This window comes from Ammospiza nelsoni, chromosome Z (genome assembly GCF_027579445.1).
Source record: "Ammospiza nelsoni isolate bAmmNel1 chromosome Z, bAmmNel1.pri, whole genome shotgun sequence".
Lineage (NCBI taxonomy): Eukaryota > Metazoa > Chordata > Aves > Passeriformes > Passerellidae > Ammospiza > Ammospiza nelsoni.
In genome coordinates this window covers 39,434,356-39,457,576 of record NC_080669.1, presented here as the reverse complement: position 1 = coordinate 39,457,576, position 23,221 = coordinate 39,434,356, and the positions used below count along the sequence as shown (strand labels likewise).

At 39.1% G+C, this 23,221-nt stretch overlaps 1 protein-coding gene across 1 annotated transcript; it reads right to left on the bottom strand.

Moving 5' to 3' along the window:
- Positions 1-15,521: 15,521 nt before the first annotated feature.
- Positions 15,522-19,095, bottom strand: LOC132087055 (uncharacterized; the record flags this gene model as incomplete). The annotated part of the gene is given in 2 exon segments (XM_059493083.1): positions 15,522-16,946; positions 16,948-19,095. Coding segments are annotated over 2 exon segments (3,573 nt in total), but the record flags the coding sequence as incomplete, so codon positions are not given.
- Between the last annotated feature and the right edge of the window lie 4,126 nt (positions 19,096-23,221).

Sequence of the window (23,221 nt, the reverse complement as noted above, 5' to 3'; positions counted from 1 at the left end):
CATCCTTTATTATTATCTGCAAAATTTAAAAAACAGTTATTTTTTAAGAAAAGGAAGTCTAGAGACTGTCAGAACACATTCACAGTTTTAAGTTTTTGGAAAGTACAAAAGCCCAGACACTAGTCATACCCACACATCTGAGAATAGGCACAGAAACCTCACAAAACATGTTAAATACCAACTCAGTAATAGCATAGTGGAGACCAGACACAGCAGACAGTGTCTGTGTTCTCATAATGCTCAATACTGGCATGGTTAGAAGGTTCATACCCTCAGTTGTGGCACTTGACCAGTCTGAAAAAGCTTTTCCTTGTCCAATAGCTTGAAGCTCAGGAAAATTATGACAAGCCAAGGGACAAGGACCTGCTTCTACAATTAGAACAATACTTACATGAGTTTTCAACTATGTAGAAAGGTGCAACACAAGACATGACTCTTCCACATTATACACACAAACATTCTCTAGATAAATACTATCTCTTCTTCAACTTCTTTAGCATAAACTCTTAGATATTGAAAACCTTCTTTCACATTAAATTTATCACTGATTAGTATTGTTCACAGAGAAAGAAAATTACATTGTTCCAGTCACTGTATTTGACCATAGTGACCACTGATAATAAAAAAATAATGCCAACTTTTCAAAATGCTAAGAAAAAATTTTTCATAGGATGACCATCATGGATTTACTGCTTGCAAATTTCCAGATTAAGGTTATCAAGCATCCTGTGCTTCCAGCCTTGACATCTACCACTGTCATAGGCCATGGAACTGTAAGTGTGGTAAGAAACTATCAGAACAGTTCTGATGCTTCTGTTCTTTGAAAGTGCAAATTTCAGCTTACTGCTGAACACCTTCTGAGTTCTATTAAAAGAATGAGGACACATGCCAGACTAGTTCAGAACTGCCAAGAATCTATAAGAGTGATTTAGAACTAGGAATTTCTATCATGGCTATGATCTTAATCTTGTCTTGAAACTAAAGGGCTATATGCAAAACAAAACAAGAATTTAAAAAAAACCAATCTGAAGATAAAACACGTAGAACTCATTCATTTCATAAAAGAATGTATCCAGTTCCTTCAAGAAAATTATACTGCAGGTAACTTCCATTTCAGTCTATATACAAGTATCTAAGGCACACAGAGGTCACAGGAAAAGGCAAATATTCCAACATTAGTTGGAAGCACAAGGAATGGTGCTGCGAAGTATGCATGTTGCTTCAACATAATTTCTTGATGAATGAGGACTATGTGTACTTGAGATGTCTCTACAGGAGTCTAATAATATTTTAGTCACTAGGGTATCAATGGTAAAGAGGAGACTAGAATAGAAGAACATTTAAGCTAAAATACTTGAGTTGAGTGAGGACTTCTTTTAGCGTCTATGTATTATCTGTCTATGCAGGTACTGTTTTAAATCACAGTACAGGAAGAGATTAAGCATCAATTTAATATATACCAAATGACAGAAAAAACAGGACCTTTTGAAGAGATTTTGCAGGTAATGCAAGCCCTTCTTTCAGCTTTCAATTGAAGAAATAGTTGCAGCCTAGAGGACATTAGTTGTTGGAAGCTGTGTCCTTGACAGCTTACATACAGTATCTATCACTTAGATATCTGCCATCAGGGACTGGCAGGCATAGAAAAGAAGGTGTTCAGACAGTTTTTAATGCTTCTGGCAAGTACAAACTCCTTTTGGTTTAAGCCCACTGAGGACTTAAATCAGTAACATCCACAATGCAGACTATCCTGACAGTACAAGTACTTGATACTGTAATTTAATGGTTTTCTGGTGTAGTTGAGAATCCCATACTTCTGTGCTGAAATGTCTGTGATATTTTTGTTGGTATTGTTATTGGGTAATTGCTTGAGAGAAGCTTGTTCGTTTGGGAGAAGGGTTATTAGAGGTTAGGACAGTTAGATTTGCTTTTCAGTTTGTTTTTTGGTGGTGGCAATTTGCTTTGGTTTTTTGTTTTTTTTTTTTTTTTTTGTTTTGGTTTATGTTTATTTGATTGATTGATTGATTGTTTGTTTTTTCTGTTTTATATAAACCTTTAGACACTGAAATGGCCCTCTTGATAATTCTGCATATATCAATAGATTTTGTTTTCATAAAGCAAATTAATGCTTTAGGAAAGTGTCATTTAGATGTCTTTAAGGCAGTGTCTTTGTAGCAGCTCAGCACCTTTCTCTCACATGCATTGATTTCACAGAATCATTAGGTTGGAAAAAACCTCTGAGATCATCGAATCCAACCTTTGACCAATCAACATCTTGCCAACTACAGCATGGCACTAGACACCATGTCCAGTCATTTTGTGAACACCTCCAGGGATGGTGACTCCACCACCAACCTAAGCACTCTGTTCTGGTGCTTAAAAACCCTTTCAGTACAAAAATTCTTCCTGAGAGATGTAGAGGGATAAACTATATTTCTCAGTTCTTCATGGCTGTTGACTTAGTTTGGTATGAGAAGTAATTTCTTTTAATTTCATGGATTGGCCCCCAGATCCTATCAGCTTAAAGAGATTTTTAAATCAGATATTTTTAAAATCTGATAATACAATATAAAATTTTAGTAAATTACAGTCTGTAATACGCAGAACCTGAATTTGTCCAGTGTTAGACAATACCACAGCAACATTGTATTAATTGCACTAATTCAAATCCGCAATCAATTCCTTAAAATGTGTTTTTTTTCCTGTGCATACATTTGATGCTTCTAAACAATGTCATTATCAGAAATGACATAGATAGGAATAGTGTTCTTATAAATCATAGTGTAAAATTTTTAGTTTGTCTTGCCATGTGGTTTCAGCTTGTTTACCAGACCTTTCTATGGAAAAATTTTCTAGTAAAAGAAAACTAGATGGAGCTACAGAGAAATTTGGTGAATATTTTGTTCACAGCTCAGTTATATTCATATACTGCTCTAGTGACTAGAGACAAGTGATAGAGGTCAAAACATTTCAGGCCTTTTGGACACAATAAGTTCATTCAATCTAATTAGAAATTTTTTAGAAACAAGTCTCAAGTACAGAAATATTTTTTCAAACTCCCTAAAAGTATTGTGTTTGCTCAGTGGATTGCATTTAAGAAATTTGATATAAATCTATGTCTTGTTTCAACTAAGGACTCTTTTGAACATATATATGTGGCTCTTGGTACTGCAGCATATGAGAAACAAGATAGAGCATCTGGTTTCTATGATTTGTTTAAACAGTTCAATGATTATATCTTGGTGTTCAATGTAAATGTGAAATTGATTACTCTAATCCCATATATTTACTAGACTCTATTTAAATGGAGCAAACTTTCTTCTCTGGTAAATGATAGTTTCTGCAAGAGATGGCAGAAGTTGCAGTAATATATATTCTGAAGACTTCTAATCTTTATTTATCTCATTGCAAAAGTAATTTGTTGAAGACCTTCTCCAGAAGTAGAAGCAGGTTCACTTAATAGCTCCTTCCAGTACTTTGAAGCTGATTGATTTTATAAAGCAGCTGCATGTCCCTAATCTTTTAACTGCCAAAGGATACTGCTACAAGGGGAAACTGAAATTCTTGCTCACATTTGTTGCTCAAAAGTCACCACCTTAGATAGTGACTAAGGCTGCAAAACCAATGGGAAAAGTATTAAATTACACTTTCAACTTGCCTTAAAATAAAAGTCAAGTACAAAATAATTGGGTTTTTATCAGAGTAGCAGTTAACAAAGATAGATAGATGGAATAAAATATGTCAAATAGCACTTTGCAGATTTCATTGTCTTGGCATTTGACAGTTGCCCTATGCTTGCCATTTACTACAGAGTATTTCTTGCTTACATAGGAGGTAGCTACAAATATTCAGTCTGAATAAAAATAGATTTGGAAAAATTACGATCAAATTTTTGGTATAGAAGTATTTTTAGGATTAAATGGAATACAAAACTGCCTCTTGACGAAATCCTTTTCAGCACAATTTTTTCATGATCTTCCACACACAGCTGTTTGTAACGTGGGGAAATTTGGATAGCAATCTCTTTCAATTTCCAGATCCTCACAGGTATATCCTTATTTCACATTTTAAGAGCTTTAACGATATTGTCACACTCTGTTCTTCAGGAAATATTATTGTATACACAATACAATCATTGGACCTGAGGAATTAGCATGACTGTACAGTTATGAACACTTGAAAGTCTTGTTGTGTTCTGAAATCTTTTTTTGAGGACAGCTTGGAGATCTTTTGTGGTACCTTCCTCTGCTAATCTTCCAAATTAAAATTTCACTTTTGACCATCTAAAATGGTAAAACTTAGCCAAAATTGTAAATCCAAGTTGTATGCTTCAAGGACATTTCCTAATTACAGGAAGATATGAGTCTAAAAACAATAGCAGTAAATAAAACAAACTTGATATACCTGCAGAGAAAACTGAAAAGGCAGAATAAATAAATAAATTCCAAGGAAGGGAATGACACTTGGAGGCAGAATTATAAGGAAGAATGTTCTCTCAGTGCAGAAAGCACAGATATGAAGATGCAGACCTGATCATTTTCTCTCTAGCACAAACTCCCAGGGCCATAGGTGCCTTTGAATATGGGTGAGGGGGGCAAAAAGGGTAGTAAGAGGATTTGGGATGGATACTCAGGAGGAGATCAACTTTTTGTTGTGGAAGAGGGAAATGAGGAATAAGAAAACAAGACTGTTATGGCTCACTGCCAGACCACAAAAGCCTTGGGACCTAAAAGCAACTCTATTTGATGGGCACTCAGTACTAAGAGACCACAAGTGTCTCTTTTAGATTTATCCAAGTCCAGTTAAGAGGCAATTAGTTTAATTAATGAGGCTAAATAATTACTTTTTCTTTGGCAAGATTTTCAGCACAATAAGAAATTGCTCAATTTTATTCAGAACAGTGATGTAATTTCCCAAGTTCTACACAATCTGATTTGGGCACACCTAATTTAATTTTATGAATGGTCCCTAGTGTCTCGTACCTATCCTGATACTGCTAGATACCTCTAAAACACAATCAAATACCTTGCAGTACAATATTTTAATTTTCTTCCTTTATTCTTCTTCTTTCACCTGCAGTCTGAGGCCATATATAGAAAAAAACTCTCTTGTAAACAAATATAGAGAATTCTTCCACAATAGTCTGTGATAAGTCAGCTCTAGAAAAAAATTTACAGGAATGTTTTGCTGTTTTGTAGAAAAATACCTGCTGGAAAAATTCTTGATTAAATTGCATCTCTTAACTTTATTAAAATTCCACAAACCTGATATGTGTAGTATTTGTGAATAAATTTAATTATGTCATAATTCATTCTGTGATAATGTTACATTCATTTTTTCTTGTACCAAATATATTTATATTCAAGACAGAGTTCAAACTAATTGTATGTCTTTATCAATGCAATTTTACTTGTTCTGTACACTAAAAATTACGCTGAAAACAAATGGGAAGTTTGGGCCTTTGCAAAAGAAAAAAGTAACAGACAGTAAGGAAGAAGCAAAGACTGAATGAAGACTTTTGTCAGCTTGGTCAGAAATACTTACCAAGACTGGAGCGAGTAATTAGTTTGTCTCTAGTTACACCATTAGCATTGTGTGAAACAGGTTTTGTGTTTCTGAGCAACACCACCTTTCTGCCAGTGTGCTTTCTCTCTCCTGCACATCACTATATACTCCATAAGGAAAGTCAGTATACCTAAGTCTTGATAGACGTGGAGGACTTCTGGGCACATCCCCAGAAAAACTGCAAAATTATGCAGACTAGCACATCTACAATGAAGAAAAGAGAAGAGAGACAAGACACTTTGAACTTCAATAAATATTTTCCGTTGATGTCCTGCTTCGTTCTGGTCTGTGACCATTGGAGGAAAGTCTTCTTCATATAAATATATTTTGCCCATCTAAGAATTCCCTTTACTTTCTGTTACCACTATGGAGCCCAGTATGCATGCAAAGTCATGCCTGAAATATCAGCTTGAATATAATTAGAGTTCAATATAAAGAAAACTGCTATTTCAGCTTTTAGGCACAGACAGACAGACACACACACACACACACACACACACACACACACACACACACACACAGATCTGAAGTGATAGAAACATTCCTCTTTCTGCACCAAACCTTTCTAAGGGATATTAATCAGAGATTATGATAGCTCTGATTTCTCTGATGGAGAAAAAGCTCCACCCTGTAGTAGCTGTCATTTAAGGCAGTTTGACAGTTCATAGGTTTGCTTGGTTTCTCTGATCAAATCATCCTGGTACACAATGTCAAAAATTTGGGTCACATAATTTGTAATGTGTAATCTTGAGAGACCTGAAAGATTTGTAGTAGATATGTTTTCTAATATAGTTGTACAATAGTGTGTAGTTTCATTTTGAATAATTTTCAAAAAATATTTTAAAACTCTCGTCAGCCTATACATACTTTTTCAGAACTACTAGACTAAATTTCCCATGCTATATTCTGAAAAAGTCACATAATTGGACCAACATATTCCAAAGTTAAGTTTATTCAGCTAGCTAAAAACTGCACGCAGTTTTGTAATATATTTGTATCTGTAAAAATTTATATCTGTAAATATATTCAGATAGCTATAGCTTAGGTGTAAATTTTAATCATTTTTTTTCCTGTTCCATGAGCAAAAGAATAGAGGAAAATAAAATTTCCAATATATTTCTAGTTAATTTCTTCTCCTCATATATATTCACAACTCTCTCTCTCAATCTCTTTTTCTCCTCCCCTACCCCATCCCCCTCCAGAACTTCACTACAGAATTCTATTTTAAGGCAGTTCCTAGTCTACTCTCTGTCTCTACAATAATTTCCATTGTTTTTCAGGCTTGTAGAAGTGTATCTGAATGGCAAGTCCAAGGTCTGAAAGCTCCTGTTTTACATTAATGTTTCTTACATTCAGTTTTGTGGGTTTTCTTATACAGCTAATATTGACGCAATCAGTTCTTGTAGATTTTATATTATTCCTATTTTAAAATATATTACCTTTTTCTCATGCAATATAGTCAGAGCATAGTGATTCCCCTCCCCCCAAATAGGAAATAATTTCAAAGTTTGAGCATAACTTTCCTAAATCCTCCCTAGCTCTCTGCATTTTCCATCTAATGTACCTCAATGTTGTCTACAAAGTAGATATTAAAAAAGCTAGCAGCAGTACTCTACAAAAATACAATATCCTTCCTTCACCTATCCTTATAAATGTTCTAGTTGAAAAGCTCAAGGCATGGGACCTGCAAAAAACTAACCCTTTACCTCCTATTGTCTTTTTTGTGTCATGAAAATATACCAGTGTTACAAAGTATTTGTAAGGAACTATTTTCTCAAATATTATGAATATGAACCAACTTTCTGTGACTATTAAGAGCTATGAAACTGGCATGACTTTTCCTTCAGTTTTCCTGTTCTTGGAGAACTATGTGCACTATAGACTCTAGGAGAAGAATACCTACCTCCTTCTCAGGATAGATACATTGTGTAAGAGCAGCTCTGTAAGTCTCATTTTCCATATGCATCAAGGCTCAATACAAGATTCCCACTTCGAAGGGGGAAAATGAGGAAGCAAAAGGGGAGAATTTCTTTTTCTTTCTTCTTCCATTCTTGAATACTGTACCACAAACTACTGCTCTGGAAGAATTTAAATTAATCCCAGGAGTCCTCAAGAACAGATTGTTAGGTTTTTATGTGTTTTCTCAGTATTTTCATCTATTTTCTCAGTATTTTCATCTATTTTAAAGATAAAATATTCTAACACTCGGAAGTGAAATAAACTGTCCAAAGACAAGTTCAGGGCGGAGCTGGGAAGATGAACATGAATATAATTGTTATACGGCAAATTTGCCTCCCATTTTAGTACCCACCCATTAACACAAAATACTAATTCTAATACATGCTCAGAATAAAATAAAATGCGACACAATGGGTAATTTGGTTAGTAACTTCCAAGTTTCTTAATGCATCTGTAACAGCTGTCTTCTACCCCTCATTCTAATAAGTAGTATTTGTTTTCAGTAAGGCAACTGTTAACCAAATTTTTGTATCAGTTGTGCAAAGAGAACTGAACATAATAATCTGAAAAGTTCAAAACAGTGTGAATTGATTTTTCTTTTCAACATTTCAAGACCAACAAAGATAAAAAGTGACGTCATAAAAAGTTTGATAAAAAACAAAACAGAAAATAAAACCCAAAAACCTACAAGTTAGCATTTTGTTAAAATATGAAGCTTGGGAAAATGAGATGCTTGCATAATTTTGTGCATTACAGAAGCAACTCTCTGTTGTATTTTTCTGCTGCGGCAGTGCCCTCTGTCTTTTAACATACCTCTATACACCTAATTATCACATGATGTACAATGGTTTTGTTTCTTCAGAATCAGAGCAACTTTGGCTCATATTTTTGTTCTTCAAGGTAAACTATTTATCAAATAAATAATAATTTTAAGTCTTCCCATAAACTGGGATTTATTTTCCATCTTCTTATATAAATTCACAAAGTGTTTAAGCCATTCTTTTTCCATGAGACAACTGGTTAAATTCTAGTGTTTATACTATCACAACTTAAATGTATCCAGTTCAGCAACTGACAAAAATTGTACAGACTAGAAAAGAAATTTCACTGACAGTGTTAAATTGAAACTATCAGATGATTTATTAATATAATTAAATGACTGGTTCAGTTGATAAGTACAACAATGTACAGAAGTGTTATTACACTAATTATCACTTAATAATTAAAACTGTTACTGTTAAAAATCCAGAGAGCTTTATGTTGTTTAATATATCTCAGAGAAATTCCTATCCTATTTGTTCATATCATAAACAATATTCGGAGAATTTGAAATTCTGGTCTCAGACAGCCCATCTGTAATATCTTGGCAGTATATTATTGAAAACAGAGAGCACCAGGATATATAAATTATTTGAGGCAAAAAGCTGTTTTCAGTGGAGAAGAGGGTCCCCGGCTATATATGGAAAGGAAAAGGTTAGAAAAGGCAGTGCTGAAAATACCTTAAAATGGCAACGTTCTAAAAATACCTATGCACTTTGCTTTTTCATAAACTGTGAGCTTTGAATTCTCTTATAAAAACATATGTTCCACTTTTGCTTGAGAAGACTCTGTTAGTGTGTCAAAATGCTGCATGCTGTTTTGTATAAGCCCTGTGCTTTTGTATGTAACACATACAGGTGATAAATACAACATGCCACCACTTATTATGCTCCTTTTTCATGGGAATTCATTCCTTTTTTCCTCCACCCTTTTCCCTCTCCCGTTTCCTCAGTATTACAGTTTCACCCAGGAGAGCTCTAAATGATGCATAGCTAGAACAAAGGGAAGGGAATCTAGGGCAGTGCCGCAAGACTAGACAGCCTCAGATTCTGCTGTAGCGTGTAACAATGCAGAGTATTAAGCATTTACACATCTGTTTTTTATCAGAATTGCTTATCCTGTACTTTTAAAAAAATAACTCTTTTGATTTTACTGTAGCATGCAATCTGCTCCTAGCAGGAAAAAAAATGCAAAAGTAATATTTCCCACACCAGAAAAATCTTTTTGCTACAGAGATGTATGTGTATATGTAAAAAAAGAAAGAAAATCATAAAGAGCAAAAGAAAAAAATTAGATGCCATGGACAAATTTCTCTTTGTTGTCATTCTTTCTCACTCTCCAAAACGCATTTATACAGGATTGTTTGAAATAATTACTCAAGCAGAGGAAAAAAAGCATAAAATTTTAGAGGTTCTATGGCTATGATTAAAAAACTACCTAGATTTTCCTTCTTTCTGAAGCATTTATTTTTATTACTATTAAAGAATTCTCATGGTGCAACATGTCAAACAATATGAAAACATCTCACTAGCTGCCTGGTTCATCAATTTTTTACACGTTTTCAAAAAATAAGGTGATGGGTGAAAATTTGAAATCTAGTGATGTGAAAGTTCAACATATCAAAATGCCTTGTGACAACATATTTTCAGTTCTGTCCCAGCATAACTAACAAGATAAATAAAGCTGCACTAGACCACCTAGTTGGTTGGCAAATTGCCATGAGCATGACAGAGAAGGTGGTAATAGTGATTTAGTACGTGGTTCACTGCCACCTGTGTGATAGTGATGAACTAATGATATCACACAGTATGGTGCAATGCTGTGCTGAGAAACACAGCTAGTTACCCTGAACCAGTCAGTAGCTGGAATTTGTCTGCCAGGGAGTCCAGGGTGCTTTCATGTCAAATATGGGGAGTCTGGTGCTCAGCAGCACTCCTGAACTGCAGTCCATTCACTTCTGTGGGCCTCTTCCTACCTTACGGGAAGGAAATGTGCACCACAAATGGATGGCACACACCAAGATGTTTCAGTGACAGGTATGTACAGATGGTACTCATAGTCTAGGCTCAATGTTTGCTTCCTTCCCGTGCTTTACAGTAGAAGTATTAATCTGTGGCATGGAATTAAAAATTGTACTCCTGTGAAATGAACTCTTTTCTGGATGCAGTGTTTAGATTCCTTCTGATTCCAACACCTCCAGGTGTATTATAGAGCAAAACAGGCTGATACAATGAGAATGTTTTCCAGATCCACCACAGCTTGGGGAAATTGATTTAAGTCCGTTCATTCAATTCAAACTGTTAGTCTAAAATCCAAGGAAGCAAAACAAAATCAATATAGCCATTTGAGAAGCTGCCAATGCTGGCACCTAAATTCAGGGATATTAGAGTACATGGTCAGCAGCTATTGATCTATGTGCAAAGATCATTAATATGATGCAGTTTCTTCATCCTTACCAGGATTTTAAAATTTCAAGAAGTATATAAGATTTTATTTCCTTTTGTGTATAAAAAATATGTCAGGTCAAAAGGGTTAGGCTGAACAGTCCATTACAGATATAGAAATTACACCTAAAATATTGTTCTATGCCTAGATTTTCTTTCTGGATAGTGTCTCCAGAAAGAAGAAACCAAAACAAAAAAAAATAAATGCCACAACCAGCAAACAAACAAAAAGAACTTAAAGATTTAGCAAAATGTCTCTTGACTATGCAGAATATGTAGATGTATCAACAACATTGCTGCTTAAATATGTTGATACATTTATTAGTTATAACCAAAGAAAATGCAAACTGAACCAAAATAAAAGAAAATTTTAAAAATTGTTTAAAAGAAAGTTTTCTATAGAGCAAAGCTTGCAGCAATGTCTTTTTAACAAAACCAGTGCAACCTCACTGGTTGTAGTTGAGTTGTTCCCTCATCCTGATGCAATAATAGAAAAGCAAGCCAAGCATCTGTGAGAAAAAAGAAAAATTGAAAGACATGCATATTTTTCTTACAGTATGTGATGATATATCACTTAAAGTAAGGCCAAATGCTCTCTTTTCTCCCCTCTAATTAAAAGATCATCCCACTCCCTTTCACTTTCCATGAATGTGAAAGAATTGTTACTATAGTCAAAATGAAAGTGAAATTCAGTTGAAAATAATACCAGACTTTCTTTTCTTAAATCAAATGTGTATTTTTTTTTATTATAAAGCCCTGTCTGAAGTGAGTGTTAGAGTTTGATCTTGAGAAAAGTCCCTAGTTAACCCTCTGGTTTCCTTTTATGTTATAAGGAAAAATAATTATTTTTCACTCTGATGCAGTGAATGGTCAAATATCTGTATTTAAATAGAGTATTTTTAAAACTGTTTATAAAAAAAGAGCTAGGGGGTTCTGGCTTCCTTGAGTGCCAGGAAATAGAGGTTGTTTATTTTATAGAGCTCATTTGTGCTACTGTTCTTGGATATGAGACAAGAAAGTTAAAAATTAGAACTGCACAGGAAGGAAAGCTCAGAAGCATATAAATACAAGCTTAAAATGAGTTATCTGAAAGTCTCATCAAAGGTCTTGGAGAATAATAATAATAATAATTATTATTATGATGCCGAATTTTGCCCCAAAAGGCGAAAATAACTGCTTAAGAGACTCAGCCTAAGTCAGATAAGCAGGAGGTATTTTATTACGACGCGTCGGAGAAATCACGAAATGGATTTCTGAGTTCACATAGCAAAGGCAAGCCTTATATACAATTTTGTGTATAGGATTACATCAGATCAGATACATAATCATGCATATTCATATGGGGCGTGGTGTAGGCGGAGCGTGGGCGGAGCGTAGGTGGAGACATCTCTTTTGGGGAATTCTCAGGTGGTCGTTCCTGTTGCCTTCATCATAGACGGGGTCTTTCCGATGAGTCTTCCTCTTTAAACTTTTGAACCTCTTCCCTAATTTGGTTAATTCCCGGTGTACTTGGCTTGGTCTCTATAGCTTGGCAAAGTTCTTAGGGTCAGTTTGACATTGTTGGCTCTGAACATGCTTAGCCCATCAGTTCCCCCTATCCCTATCTCCTTCCTGTCCTTGTGTTTCATGCTTTAGCTGATTAATTGCTCTATGTGTTTCCTAATATTATGTCTTCTTCAAATGCCTCACATTCTATGTTTTAACTCATTGTTTCTTGGAGGCTATCTGCTTTGGGGCTTCATTCCCCCCTTTTCTTATAGCTTACGAATTCTTTCGTCAAGTTCTGGTCTCACAGGACACTGATAGGCTCGTGCCATTGCCCAAATCATTTGGGTCCTCTTCATTATGCCTCTTAGTCTCCACCACAAACAAATGTTTGTAAGAGTTAGTAATAACAAAGCTATAATTACTACTAGCATTGGGTGCACTAGGTAATGGAAGACCTGTGTAGCTGTTGGAGAGTATCCTGTAAAGATGTCCCACCAGTGATGCTGGCCTACTTGTTCTACTTCGGTCAGGACGTTCTTTATCCTTTCTGAATTGTGTTCTATCTGCCATACCATTCGTTTAGTTGTTTGGTTCACCTTTTGCACCAATTTCTTTACTTCAGGGTGTGCAAGCATTGCTTTGAGAATTTTGACGTCCATCCCTATTTGTAATTTCGGTATCTCTTGATATAGGTTGAAATTTGCGTTAATTAGCTGTTGGGTAGTTATTGGAACAGTGTAATGAAAATCACAACCTATGATCTTGGTAAAGTTGCATGCACAAAAGTTAGTATTGTTAGTTTCTGCTAGGCAATTATCTATAGTGACGTTGTCACAAGCTGTCCTTACACAAGCACATCCATTTCCTATATAGTAAACTTGTGATTGTGTTTTATCATGCGGAAGCATTTCTAAGGTACATACACTATTTTCAGCATCTAAGCATAAATCTTCGGCTTCTACCACAGCATTTTCGCAAACATAGCCTAATTGTCCTCTTGGGATGCATGCTTCTGTGCTAACCGATTGCCACTTGTTTTTGGTGTAATCATAACTGGCCCAAACGTTATGATTTATTGGCCTGATAATGACATCTTGATGCATTGTCCCTAAAGTGAGGATGGGAAAGATACCTCTTTCCTCTGCCGCACTAATGGTGAGGACATAAGCTTCAACGTGTTCTCGTTGAGGTTCGTAAGTGAAGTTCACTAACTGCCACCAAGCTTGATGGTCCCTTTCAAATCGTGTAGTATGATTGTCCTTTAGTATTGTTTCCCTTATTTCTTGAGGTAATATACCTGCCGTTCCTTCTCTCATTATTCCTGCCGCTACCGACTGTACCCATTGTTGCGTCTGAGAGCATTGAATAGCGAGTGCAATGTCTTTGCCAAGCTCCCCTGTGTAGTTAGCGAGCTTCACAAAATCCTCTGCAGTGTGGTTCGCTACCATGGTCAGTAATTTCACCACTAGCGATTGTGTTTCAGCTAATGTAAGCATGGATGTACTGAGAGGCACCTTAAGCTTTTCCAAGCTCGATGTGACGGTACTTAATTTGTTTACTAATACCTCTTGATCTATTGTATTTACTATACCAAATCCGGTGCCAATCCACCCACTTAGATCTCTTTTTGTTTTTCTGTGATGAGACCTTGTCGCTAGCCATGCATTCCATCCCTTAAGGCTTTGCTGTATAAATGGTCGGCAATCCTTCTGCAAATAAGTAATATCGGTGTGAATGTTCATTTGCACCTTCTTCAGGGAATAAGTGGGGTCTAACAATAATTTTAGTTCGTTAGATTTTCTTATCACCTGAGGCCCTATAAAGGTTAGGTTGTGTACTGCTTTACACTCCACTGGTAGGGTGGTTTCTTGAGGCAAGTCTAAATCTGGATACAATGGGATCACGTCTTCTGGTAATTGTATCCTATAATCGACAGCACGCCCGAGAGCACGCCCGAGGGAGCTAATATCCTGTCCCAGTGTTTTCAACTCCCTTTCACATGTGAACGTCATTGACTGATCCAATCTAAATGCCATCTCACACAGTGCTTTCCCTCCCTCAGGACCACTAGATATTACAATTTCTCCCGGAGAATGGAGAAGAGGGTGAGGGTCATAGGTTATGTTTTGAGGGCGTAGCTCCCCAAGTGAATCTTCTCTATAAATCACCCCCTTTATCGGTTGTCGTGATCCGGGTGGATCCTCCCTGAAGTCGCTCCACTGACATGAAATTGGGCCTTTTTGCTGGATCCAAACTGTGGGCCTGCCCATTTTCACTGGACTAAAGGTAATTAGGTTATGTTTAAAGGCTGGCATCAAGGGTTTAATTGTTAATACTAGCCGCCTTGTTTTCCCTTCCTCTGGGTCGAGTTCTCGACACCCAATTTGGACTTGGTCTCCCTTGTATGCTACCATGGAGGGCTGATCCCACACCTCACTTGCATATGGCTGATTGTTTCGTAAGGCATAAACCTCGAAATAGGGCCCTCTCATTCCCAACTCTGGGTGGATACACTGGTGCGCATGAGACCATGGGTCTATTGGGGCAGAGCCTTGGGGAAGCACTATCGTTAGTCCAATGATTAGAGTTGTAAAGGTTTGGGGTGGAGTCGGGGTCATAATGTCTGGCTGTCAATTTTGTTTCTTTTGGCGTTCTTGTTGCTTGGTGTGAATTTGCTTTACTCGTAAAATAATCTTTTCTAGTTCAGTGTCTAGATCTCTTTGTTTTTTAAAAGGTCCAATTTGGTCACTTATTAGTGGATGTCGTGGGACAGAAGAATAGCAACGGGTCGATAAAACCTTAGAACGACTAAGTTTCAAACAATATTGTAACCAGCGGTGTACTTTCCAATGGCACCACCCTAATACAATTTGTTCGGGTGCTTCAAACAATTCCCTAGCCTCTAAAATGGATCTGTTGGCGAATTTCTCTAAGGCCAAATAGTCGTCATTCTCCCTTGCTTCTTTGCAGCTACACTCATAACATTGGAGGTCCAATAAACAACTTTGTACGTTCCAAAATTTTCTATCACAACCTCCACAAAGAAATCCAATTAGTCCCACACAATTTCTTTCCCCACACCCAAAACACGGCTGATCGTGAATAGGGTCCTGTGGGTCAGGTCCTTGTTGACTGTATGTTTCAACCCACCTTGTCCACTGTATTGGCGTGCTACGCAATGCAGCTCTAGCTTCGGCATTAAATTCTGCTATGAGGGATAAAGGTTTTGGCAAAGTCAATGTTAGTTTATGTTGAATTCTCACGTGATCCTGCGGAGACAGCTGACTCAGAAGTCTGTACATCTAGGGCAGGTTTGATCTCCTCTTGTTTGTTTTCCGGAGCTCTCTTGACCCGTGAATAGTGGATCCACGTAGGTCGCTCCTTGATCCGAACCGCGGTGAAGGTAGTCAGCAGCACTTGGAAAGGTCCCTCCCACTTTTCTTGTAGGGGTTTTCCTAAAAGATTCTTAACATATATCCAATCACCGGGGTTAAACGGATGCAATTTGCAATCAGGTTGCTTAGGTTGGTGCTCTATTACCACAGTAGCATTCTTATCAAACTGTTTCCCCACCGTAATTACATAATCATAAATATACTGATTACCGATTTGGTCTATAACGTCCCCATTTACAACTTGCATTGCATAAGGTCTACCATACAAAATTTCAAATGGGCTTAACTTCTCTTTTGATCTTGGTTTGACTCTCAGCCTAAGCAAAGCAATAGGCAAAGCCTGATACCACTGCAAATTAGTCTCCTGGCATATTTTGGCAATTTGCTGTTTGATGAGATGATTCATCTTTTCCACTTGCCCACTGGCCTGTGGGCGATAAGGTGTGTGTAGTTGCCATTTGATTTGTAATGCTTTGCTTATTGCTCTCACCACTTTTGCACAAAAGTGTGTACCTCTATCCGAAGAAATGCTCTTTGGTACCCCAAACCGTGGAATAATTTCGTTAAACAGTACTTTGGTCACTTCCCTTTCCTTATTTGTCCTACAAGGGAATGCTTCAGGCCACCCAGAAAATGTATCAGTTAATACCAACAAATACCGAAACCCCCCTTTTCTTGGGAGTTCAGAAAAATCAATTTGCCATACTTCACCTGGGAATTTACCTCGATTTATGGCTCCTTGATGTACCTTGGTTCCTGTGTTCGGGTTATTTTTCAGACACCGCTCGCACTGGGACGTAACGTGTTTTATAGTAGTAAATAATTTTGGTCCTGCTATTCTGGTCTGCAAATATTGGTAAAGCGAATCTAGGCCCCAATGGGCCTTCTCATGTTCTGCCTTCACAAACTGCCACATCACGTTTCCTGGTATCACTAACTGTCCTGTTTCTAATCGACCCCAACCATTTTCTAGTATTTTGCCCTTATTCCTTTGAATCCATCTATGATCTGATTCTTGGTAATCTGGCTGGATATTGATATCCAGCTCCCCTGGTATTAGGGCCGCTATTTCCGCTTCCCTATTTCTTGTGGCCGCCAATTTAGCTTCTGTATCTGCCTTCCTGTTCCCTATCTCTGGTATAGTGTTACCTTTCAGATGTCCTTTACAATGCATTATGGCCACTTGTGCTGGGAGTTGGACCGCCTCTAGCAATCGCAGAATCTCTTCTGCATGTTTGACTGTTTTTCCTTGTGTAGTCAATAGTCCTCTTTTTTTTCCAGATGGCCCCATGAGCATGTACAACAGAGAAGGCATATTTAGAGTCTGTCCATATATTAATTTGCATGTTTTCTGCCAATTCCAGGGCTCGGGTCAGAGCTATCAGCTCTGCCTTTTGAGCTGAAGTCCCTGCAGGCAAGGGGTTTGACTCAATTACCCTTTCTGTAGTGGTGACTGCATAGCCAGCCATTCTTACTCCTTGCTTCACGAAGCTGCTGCCATCTGAGAACCAGTTGTCCGCACCTTCGAGCGGCTCTTCTTTGAGATCTGGGCGACTGGAATAGACGGCTTCAATTGTTTCCAGGCAGTCGTGTTCGATGGGTTCTGCTGGGGCTCTCCCTTCCAGAAATGAAGCTGGGTTCACAATGTTAGTTACCTGAATGGTTACGTCATCTGATTCAGCCAAGATGGCCTGGTATTTTAGGAATCTGGATGGGGACAACCAATGGTTGCCTTTCTGTTCCAGTACGGCCGACACAGTGTGAGATACTAACACAGTCATCTTTTGGCCCAGTGTGAGCTTTCTGGCCTCTTCTATGTTAATTATCACTGCAGCCACTGCCCTCAGACAGCCTGGCCATCCTTTACTTACTTCATCCAGTCGCTTGGAGAAGTAGGCCACAGCTCTCTTGTGTGTTCCCAACTGCTGTGCCAGGACTCCTAGGGCCATCCCTTGTCGCTCATGGGAGAACAGCCAGAATGGTTTTGATACATCTGGGAGACCTAAAGCCGGTGCCCTCATTAGCTCCAGCTTCAACTTCTTGAAGGCCTCTTCTGCCTCGGGAGTCCAAACTAGAACATCCTTGGTTTCTTTCAACAAATCGTACAGTGGTTTAGCAAGTATCCCGTACTGGTAGATCCACAGCCGACACCAACCTGTCATTCCCAGAAAGGCGCGCAGGTCTCTCACCGTCTCTGGTTTGGGCATTTGACAGATGGCCTCTTTCCTAGCTGCTCCCAGGGATCGCTGTCCTCTGGAGACTTCGTATCCCAGGTACACTACTTCTTTTTGCACCAGCTGTGCTTTCTGTTGAGAGACTCGGTATCCACTTAAACCCAGGAAATTTAACAAGGAAATAGTCCATTCAATGCATTCTTCCTCTGTCACTGTTGCTATTAAAAGGTCATCTACGTATTGCAGAAGGGTGCCATCTCCCAGCGGCCTTTCCCACTGTTCTAATTCTTTGGCTAACTGATTCCCAAAAATCGTAGGGGAGTTTGTCCATCCTTGGGGCAATACCGTCCAGGTAAGTTGGGTCTTTCTTCCTTTATCTACAGATTCCCATTCAAAGGCAAAAATCTTTTGACTCTCGGGAGCTAAGGGAAGGCAGAAAAATGCATCCTTCAAGTCTAATACAGTGAACCAGGCCAAATTATCCTTGAGTCTAGTTAAAAGCGTGTATGGATTAGCAACTAAAGGATGTAATATCTTGGTTATTTCGTTTACTGCTCTCAAGTCCTGAACTAGTCTGTAAGCTCCATTAGGTTTCTTTACTGGCAAGATTGGTGTATTAAAATCCGATTCACATTCTACCAATAACCCCAGTTCCAAAAACCTTTTGATTATGGGCTCAATCCCCTTCCTGTCTTCTATTCTCAAAGGGTATTGTTTTCTTACCACCGGTCTTGCCCCATCTTTAAGTTCAACAACAATCGGTGCTGCTTGTTTTGATTTTCCAGGTATATCAGTAGCCCATACTAATGGGTATGCCTCGCTCAGGATTCGCTCAAAATTGTGATTCTCAGGTTTAGGTTTCACACAACTGATTGTTAGGCTTAGGGCTGTAATCAGTTGTTCTTCTTTTACTTGAAATTCAAATCTGTCCTTTTTGAACTTTATTATGGCTCCCAAGTTTTCTAATAAGTCTCTCCCTAGTAGAGGTTTTGGCGAATTTGGCAAATACAGAAACTGGTGTATTCCCATTTGTTTCCCAATTTTGTATTTGATAGGTTTCAAAAAGTAAGCCTTTTCTGGTTGGCCTGTTGCTCCCACAACTTGTACAAATTCATCACTTTTAGGTACCAATTCTTGATTTAAAACTGAAAAGGTTGCTCCCGTATCAATCAAAAAGTCCAATTCCTTTTTACCTTCCCCTAGCTCCATTTTAACCAGTGGGTCTGCTAGGGTATGGCCCACCGGTCCCCCTCATTCACTTTCTTGCTGTGTGGTGGTAGTGGTGACCATTAACCTTCTCTTTAACTGGGGGCATTCCTGTTTCCAGTGTCCCGTCTGTAGGCAGTATGCACATTGATCTGGCCCTACTCTAGCTGGGTGGGGTTGGAACCTTCCTCCCCCTCTCACCGGGTAGCCTCTACCCCTACCCCTGGTTCCAGGTTCCGAGTGACCTGTCTTCTGAGCTGCCACTGCCACAGCCACTACTCGAGCTATCCTCCTGTCCTCCCTTTTCTTCTCCTCAACTTCTCTATTATTATATACCTTCCATGCCTCATTCAGCAAGGCCTCCAGGTTTTTATTTTCTGGATGTTCAAGCTTTTGCAATTTCTTTCTGATGTCTGGGTTACTCTGTCCCATCATTAATCCTAACAGGTGTTGTTTCCCTTCTTCCGTTGCTGGGTCCAGGGGTGTGTATTGTCTCATGGCTGCCCTAAGTCTATCCAAAAACTCTGACGGGGTCTCATCCTTTCCCTGCCTAATGTCATATAACATCGACCAATTGATAGCCTTAGGGATCGCATTACGCAAGCCCATCGCTATCAGCTTTCTGTACTGCACCAATCGTCGATAGTGCTCTTCGTTGCCCGGATCCCATTCTGGTTTACTACTGGGGAAATTATCTTCTAGTCTCCCTGATAATACTTGAGCATGTCGTTTTCCTGTTTCCAATACGAGTTCCTTCTCTGTATCTGTCAATTCTGACAACATCACCTCTATATCTTCCCAATCAATATCTAAATTCCTTGCCATTAATTCAAACCTCTTCGCTACTCCCTCTGGATTCCTCCTGAAGTTCCTTGCCTCATCCCTCCAATTGTTCAGATCACTTGTGGAGAACGGTACCTTTACCCTGGTCCTTTCTCCTACCATCGGCATAAGTTGTCGGAGAGGAGCTATTGTATGGTTCCGTTCCTCTTCTTGCTTTGCTTCCCTCCGTGCCACAGATCTGGTATAATACGAATGACTAGTCCCTTCCCCAGGATCTTCCTGTGCCTCAATGTCTTCCCTATTCTTTCTTTTCTCTTTTCTCTTTCCCTTTCCCTGTTCTTCATCTTCACCTTCTATTTCTGTTAACTCTTTTCCTACTACCCCCCTGGCATGGTTTACACAGTCCAGCCGCGCCTCGCTCTGCATCTGTCGCCTTTCTTCCCGCATCTGCCGGCGCCTATCCTGTTCCGGGCTACTGTCCTCATCTTCTGTTCCCCTTCCATCTCTCTTATCCTCTATCTGAATTATTATATTCAGCTTCTGTGAGTTGTTCTCTACCTCCCTTTCGCATGTCTCAGTGTCATTTTTCTCACTATACCTTAGCTTAGAGACGTTGCCTCCCAGTGAGTTATCCCCAGTCCTCGGTGTGCTAGTTTCTATTCTACAGGTACCTGATTTCCCAAAACCTCCACTTTTGGGTGTACTACCATCCCCATATGGACTTAGTTCGGGGAGGCTGCGTGTCTCCCCTCGACTCTCTGTTCCATGTGGGCTGCCTTCTTCCCTCTCAACTTCTAATCTGGGTGGGCTGTCAACATCCTTGTAGCTTCCCGACCCCTGTGGACTATCTGGTCCCTGCGGGCTGCTTTCCTTCTTATCCATCCCCGATTTTAATGGGCTATCCTCCTCCCAAGTGTTATCTAGTTTCTGAGGACTGTGCCCAAACTTAGATTTCCACCATCGTTCCAGCTCCTTTAAGGGGCTAGGATCCCCTTGTTCCTCCCTTGGCCTGGGAAGAGGCCCTTCCCGTCCTGGGGCGAATGGATGGTATTCCCACAGGCTTATTTCGCTCTCCTTTCCACTATCCCTTCTTGTCAATTTAAGACATTGCTGCCCAATGCTACATGCATCACAGCACCGTTCTTTAGGCTTTGAACCTTTCTTATCTTTTTCCAGGGCTAGCACTAGGGGGTCCTGAGGTGCTACATTTACCCCGCACTCTTTTTGCCACTCCGGTTTATTTCTTAGGGTAAAGAACATGTCAGCATACATCACTTCATCCCATTTGTTAAGTCGGCGAAGGAAAAGCATCAATTGCAAAATAGTATTATAATTAGTTGTTCCCTCTGGCGGCCATTTCTCATTGTCATCTAGCTTGTACAACGGCCACCACTGCGTACAATATTTAAGGAGTGTCTTTTTACTTATGTTTCCCCCCGGGATCCCTCCCAAATCCTTCCAGTGTCTTAGGATACATCCTAAGGGGGTTTTCATATTTACGTCCTTACTCTGTTGACTTCCCATAGTTATTCCCTGTGTTGGTTTTAACACTTCACACAATTTTCAGTCGCTTTTGTCCTAGCTTCTCGCGCCGCAGCGATGCTGCGTCTCATTCACTCTCAACCATACACTCACACCTTTATAAAGGAATTCCTACCTTATGGTCTATATCAAAACAGACTGTTACCGGGTTTGGTCACGCGAGGTCACCTACAGACCGTGAGACACCAGTTTGCCAGATTCGTGCAATCGCAACCGTAGACAGTGTAACAATTGCAGGAGGTCACAATTTTCTTCCGGATATCTATCAACTTATTCTCTTCTAAAAATTATAGAGAGAGCAGCAAAATATTTTCTGTAAGATTTTGCCACAAACACATAGAACAGACACAAAAGATCACCGGCTGACAGACCTCTTCAGATAGCAGTTTCAGTTCTTAACCCTTAATTCACAGTATTACAACATCAAACACAATGTTAAAACAGTTTCCCATACAGACCAAAAAAATACCAAGATAAACAAACACTTCTTTCAGCAGGACTTTTGTCCTTTTCTTTACAAAAACAATGCCGGGAATCTCCTGGCAAACCAATGCTAGCAACAACCCTGGCAAACCAATGCTAGCAACCCAACGCTAGCAACCCAATGGGATTCGTTACCGGGGCGTCCCCCAGCTTTCCCTTCGGGCGGTCACGTCTGACCCCCGTTTCCTTACCAATAGAACCAATAAACAATTAAAATACCTCTTAATTGAAGCAGGAGATGCAGGGAACCCTCCGTCCACCAAGGCGCCAGTCCAGGGGGGGTCTCTTCTTGACAAAAATTCGTCAGGGGCGCCCAGAGAATCCCGACCCCGGACCCGGCCCGGGAGGACCTCAGGGCCCGGATCTCCTGTCTGGTCCCATCTGGGTCGCCAGAAAATGATGCCGAATTTTGCCCCAAAAGGCGAAAATAACTGCTTAAGAGACTCAGCCTAAGTCAGATAAGCAGGAGGTATTTTATTACGACGCGTCGGAGAAATCACGAAATGGATTTCTGAGTTCACATAGCAAAGGCAAGCCTTATATACAATTTTGTGTATAGGATTACATCAGATCAGATACATAATCATGCATATTCATATGGGGCGTGGTGTAGGCGGAGCGTGGGCGGAGCGTAGGTGGAGACATCTCTTTTGGGGAATTCTCAGGTGGTCGTTCCTGTTGCCTTCATCATAGACGGGGTCTTTCCGATGAGTCTTCCTCTTTAAACTTTTGAACCTCTTCCCTAATTTGGTTAATTCCCGGTGTACTTGGCTTGGTCTCTATAGCTTGGCAAAGTTCTTAGGGTCAGTTTGACATTGTTGGCTCTGAACATGCTTAGCCCATCAGTTCCCCCTATCCCTATCTCCTTCCTGTCCTTGTGTTTCATGCTTTAGCTGATTAATTGCTCTATGTGTTTCCTAATATTATGTCTTCTTCAAATGCCTCACATTCTATGTTTTAACTCATTGTTTCTTGGAGGCTATCTGCTTTGGGGCTTCATTATTATACAAGAATAAAGGTCTTGGCTGTCCAAAATTTTATAACTTCAACTAAAAAAACCAAAAAAACAAATCAAGACAACCAACCAAACAAATTAAAAGCAATCTTAGAAAACCTGCACAGAAATAGCTGGGTTTATATAATATCATGTGCTTCCATTTTGCTAAATTAATTAACTTTTTCTATTTGTTACCTCTTATGATCTGAGTCATGTCTGTAAAGACAGAGCACTAAGGTCTCATTTCATGAAGCTTCAATCAGCAAGAGATTACAAAGTAAGGAAACCCACAACTCCTTAAGTTCTCATTAAACAATGTCAATATAATAAAACCAGAACCTTAGATATGTAATTTCTTGTCAACAA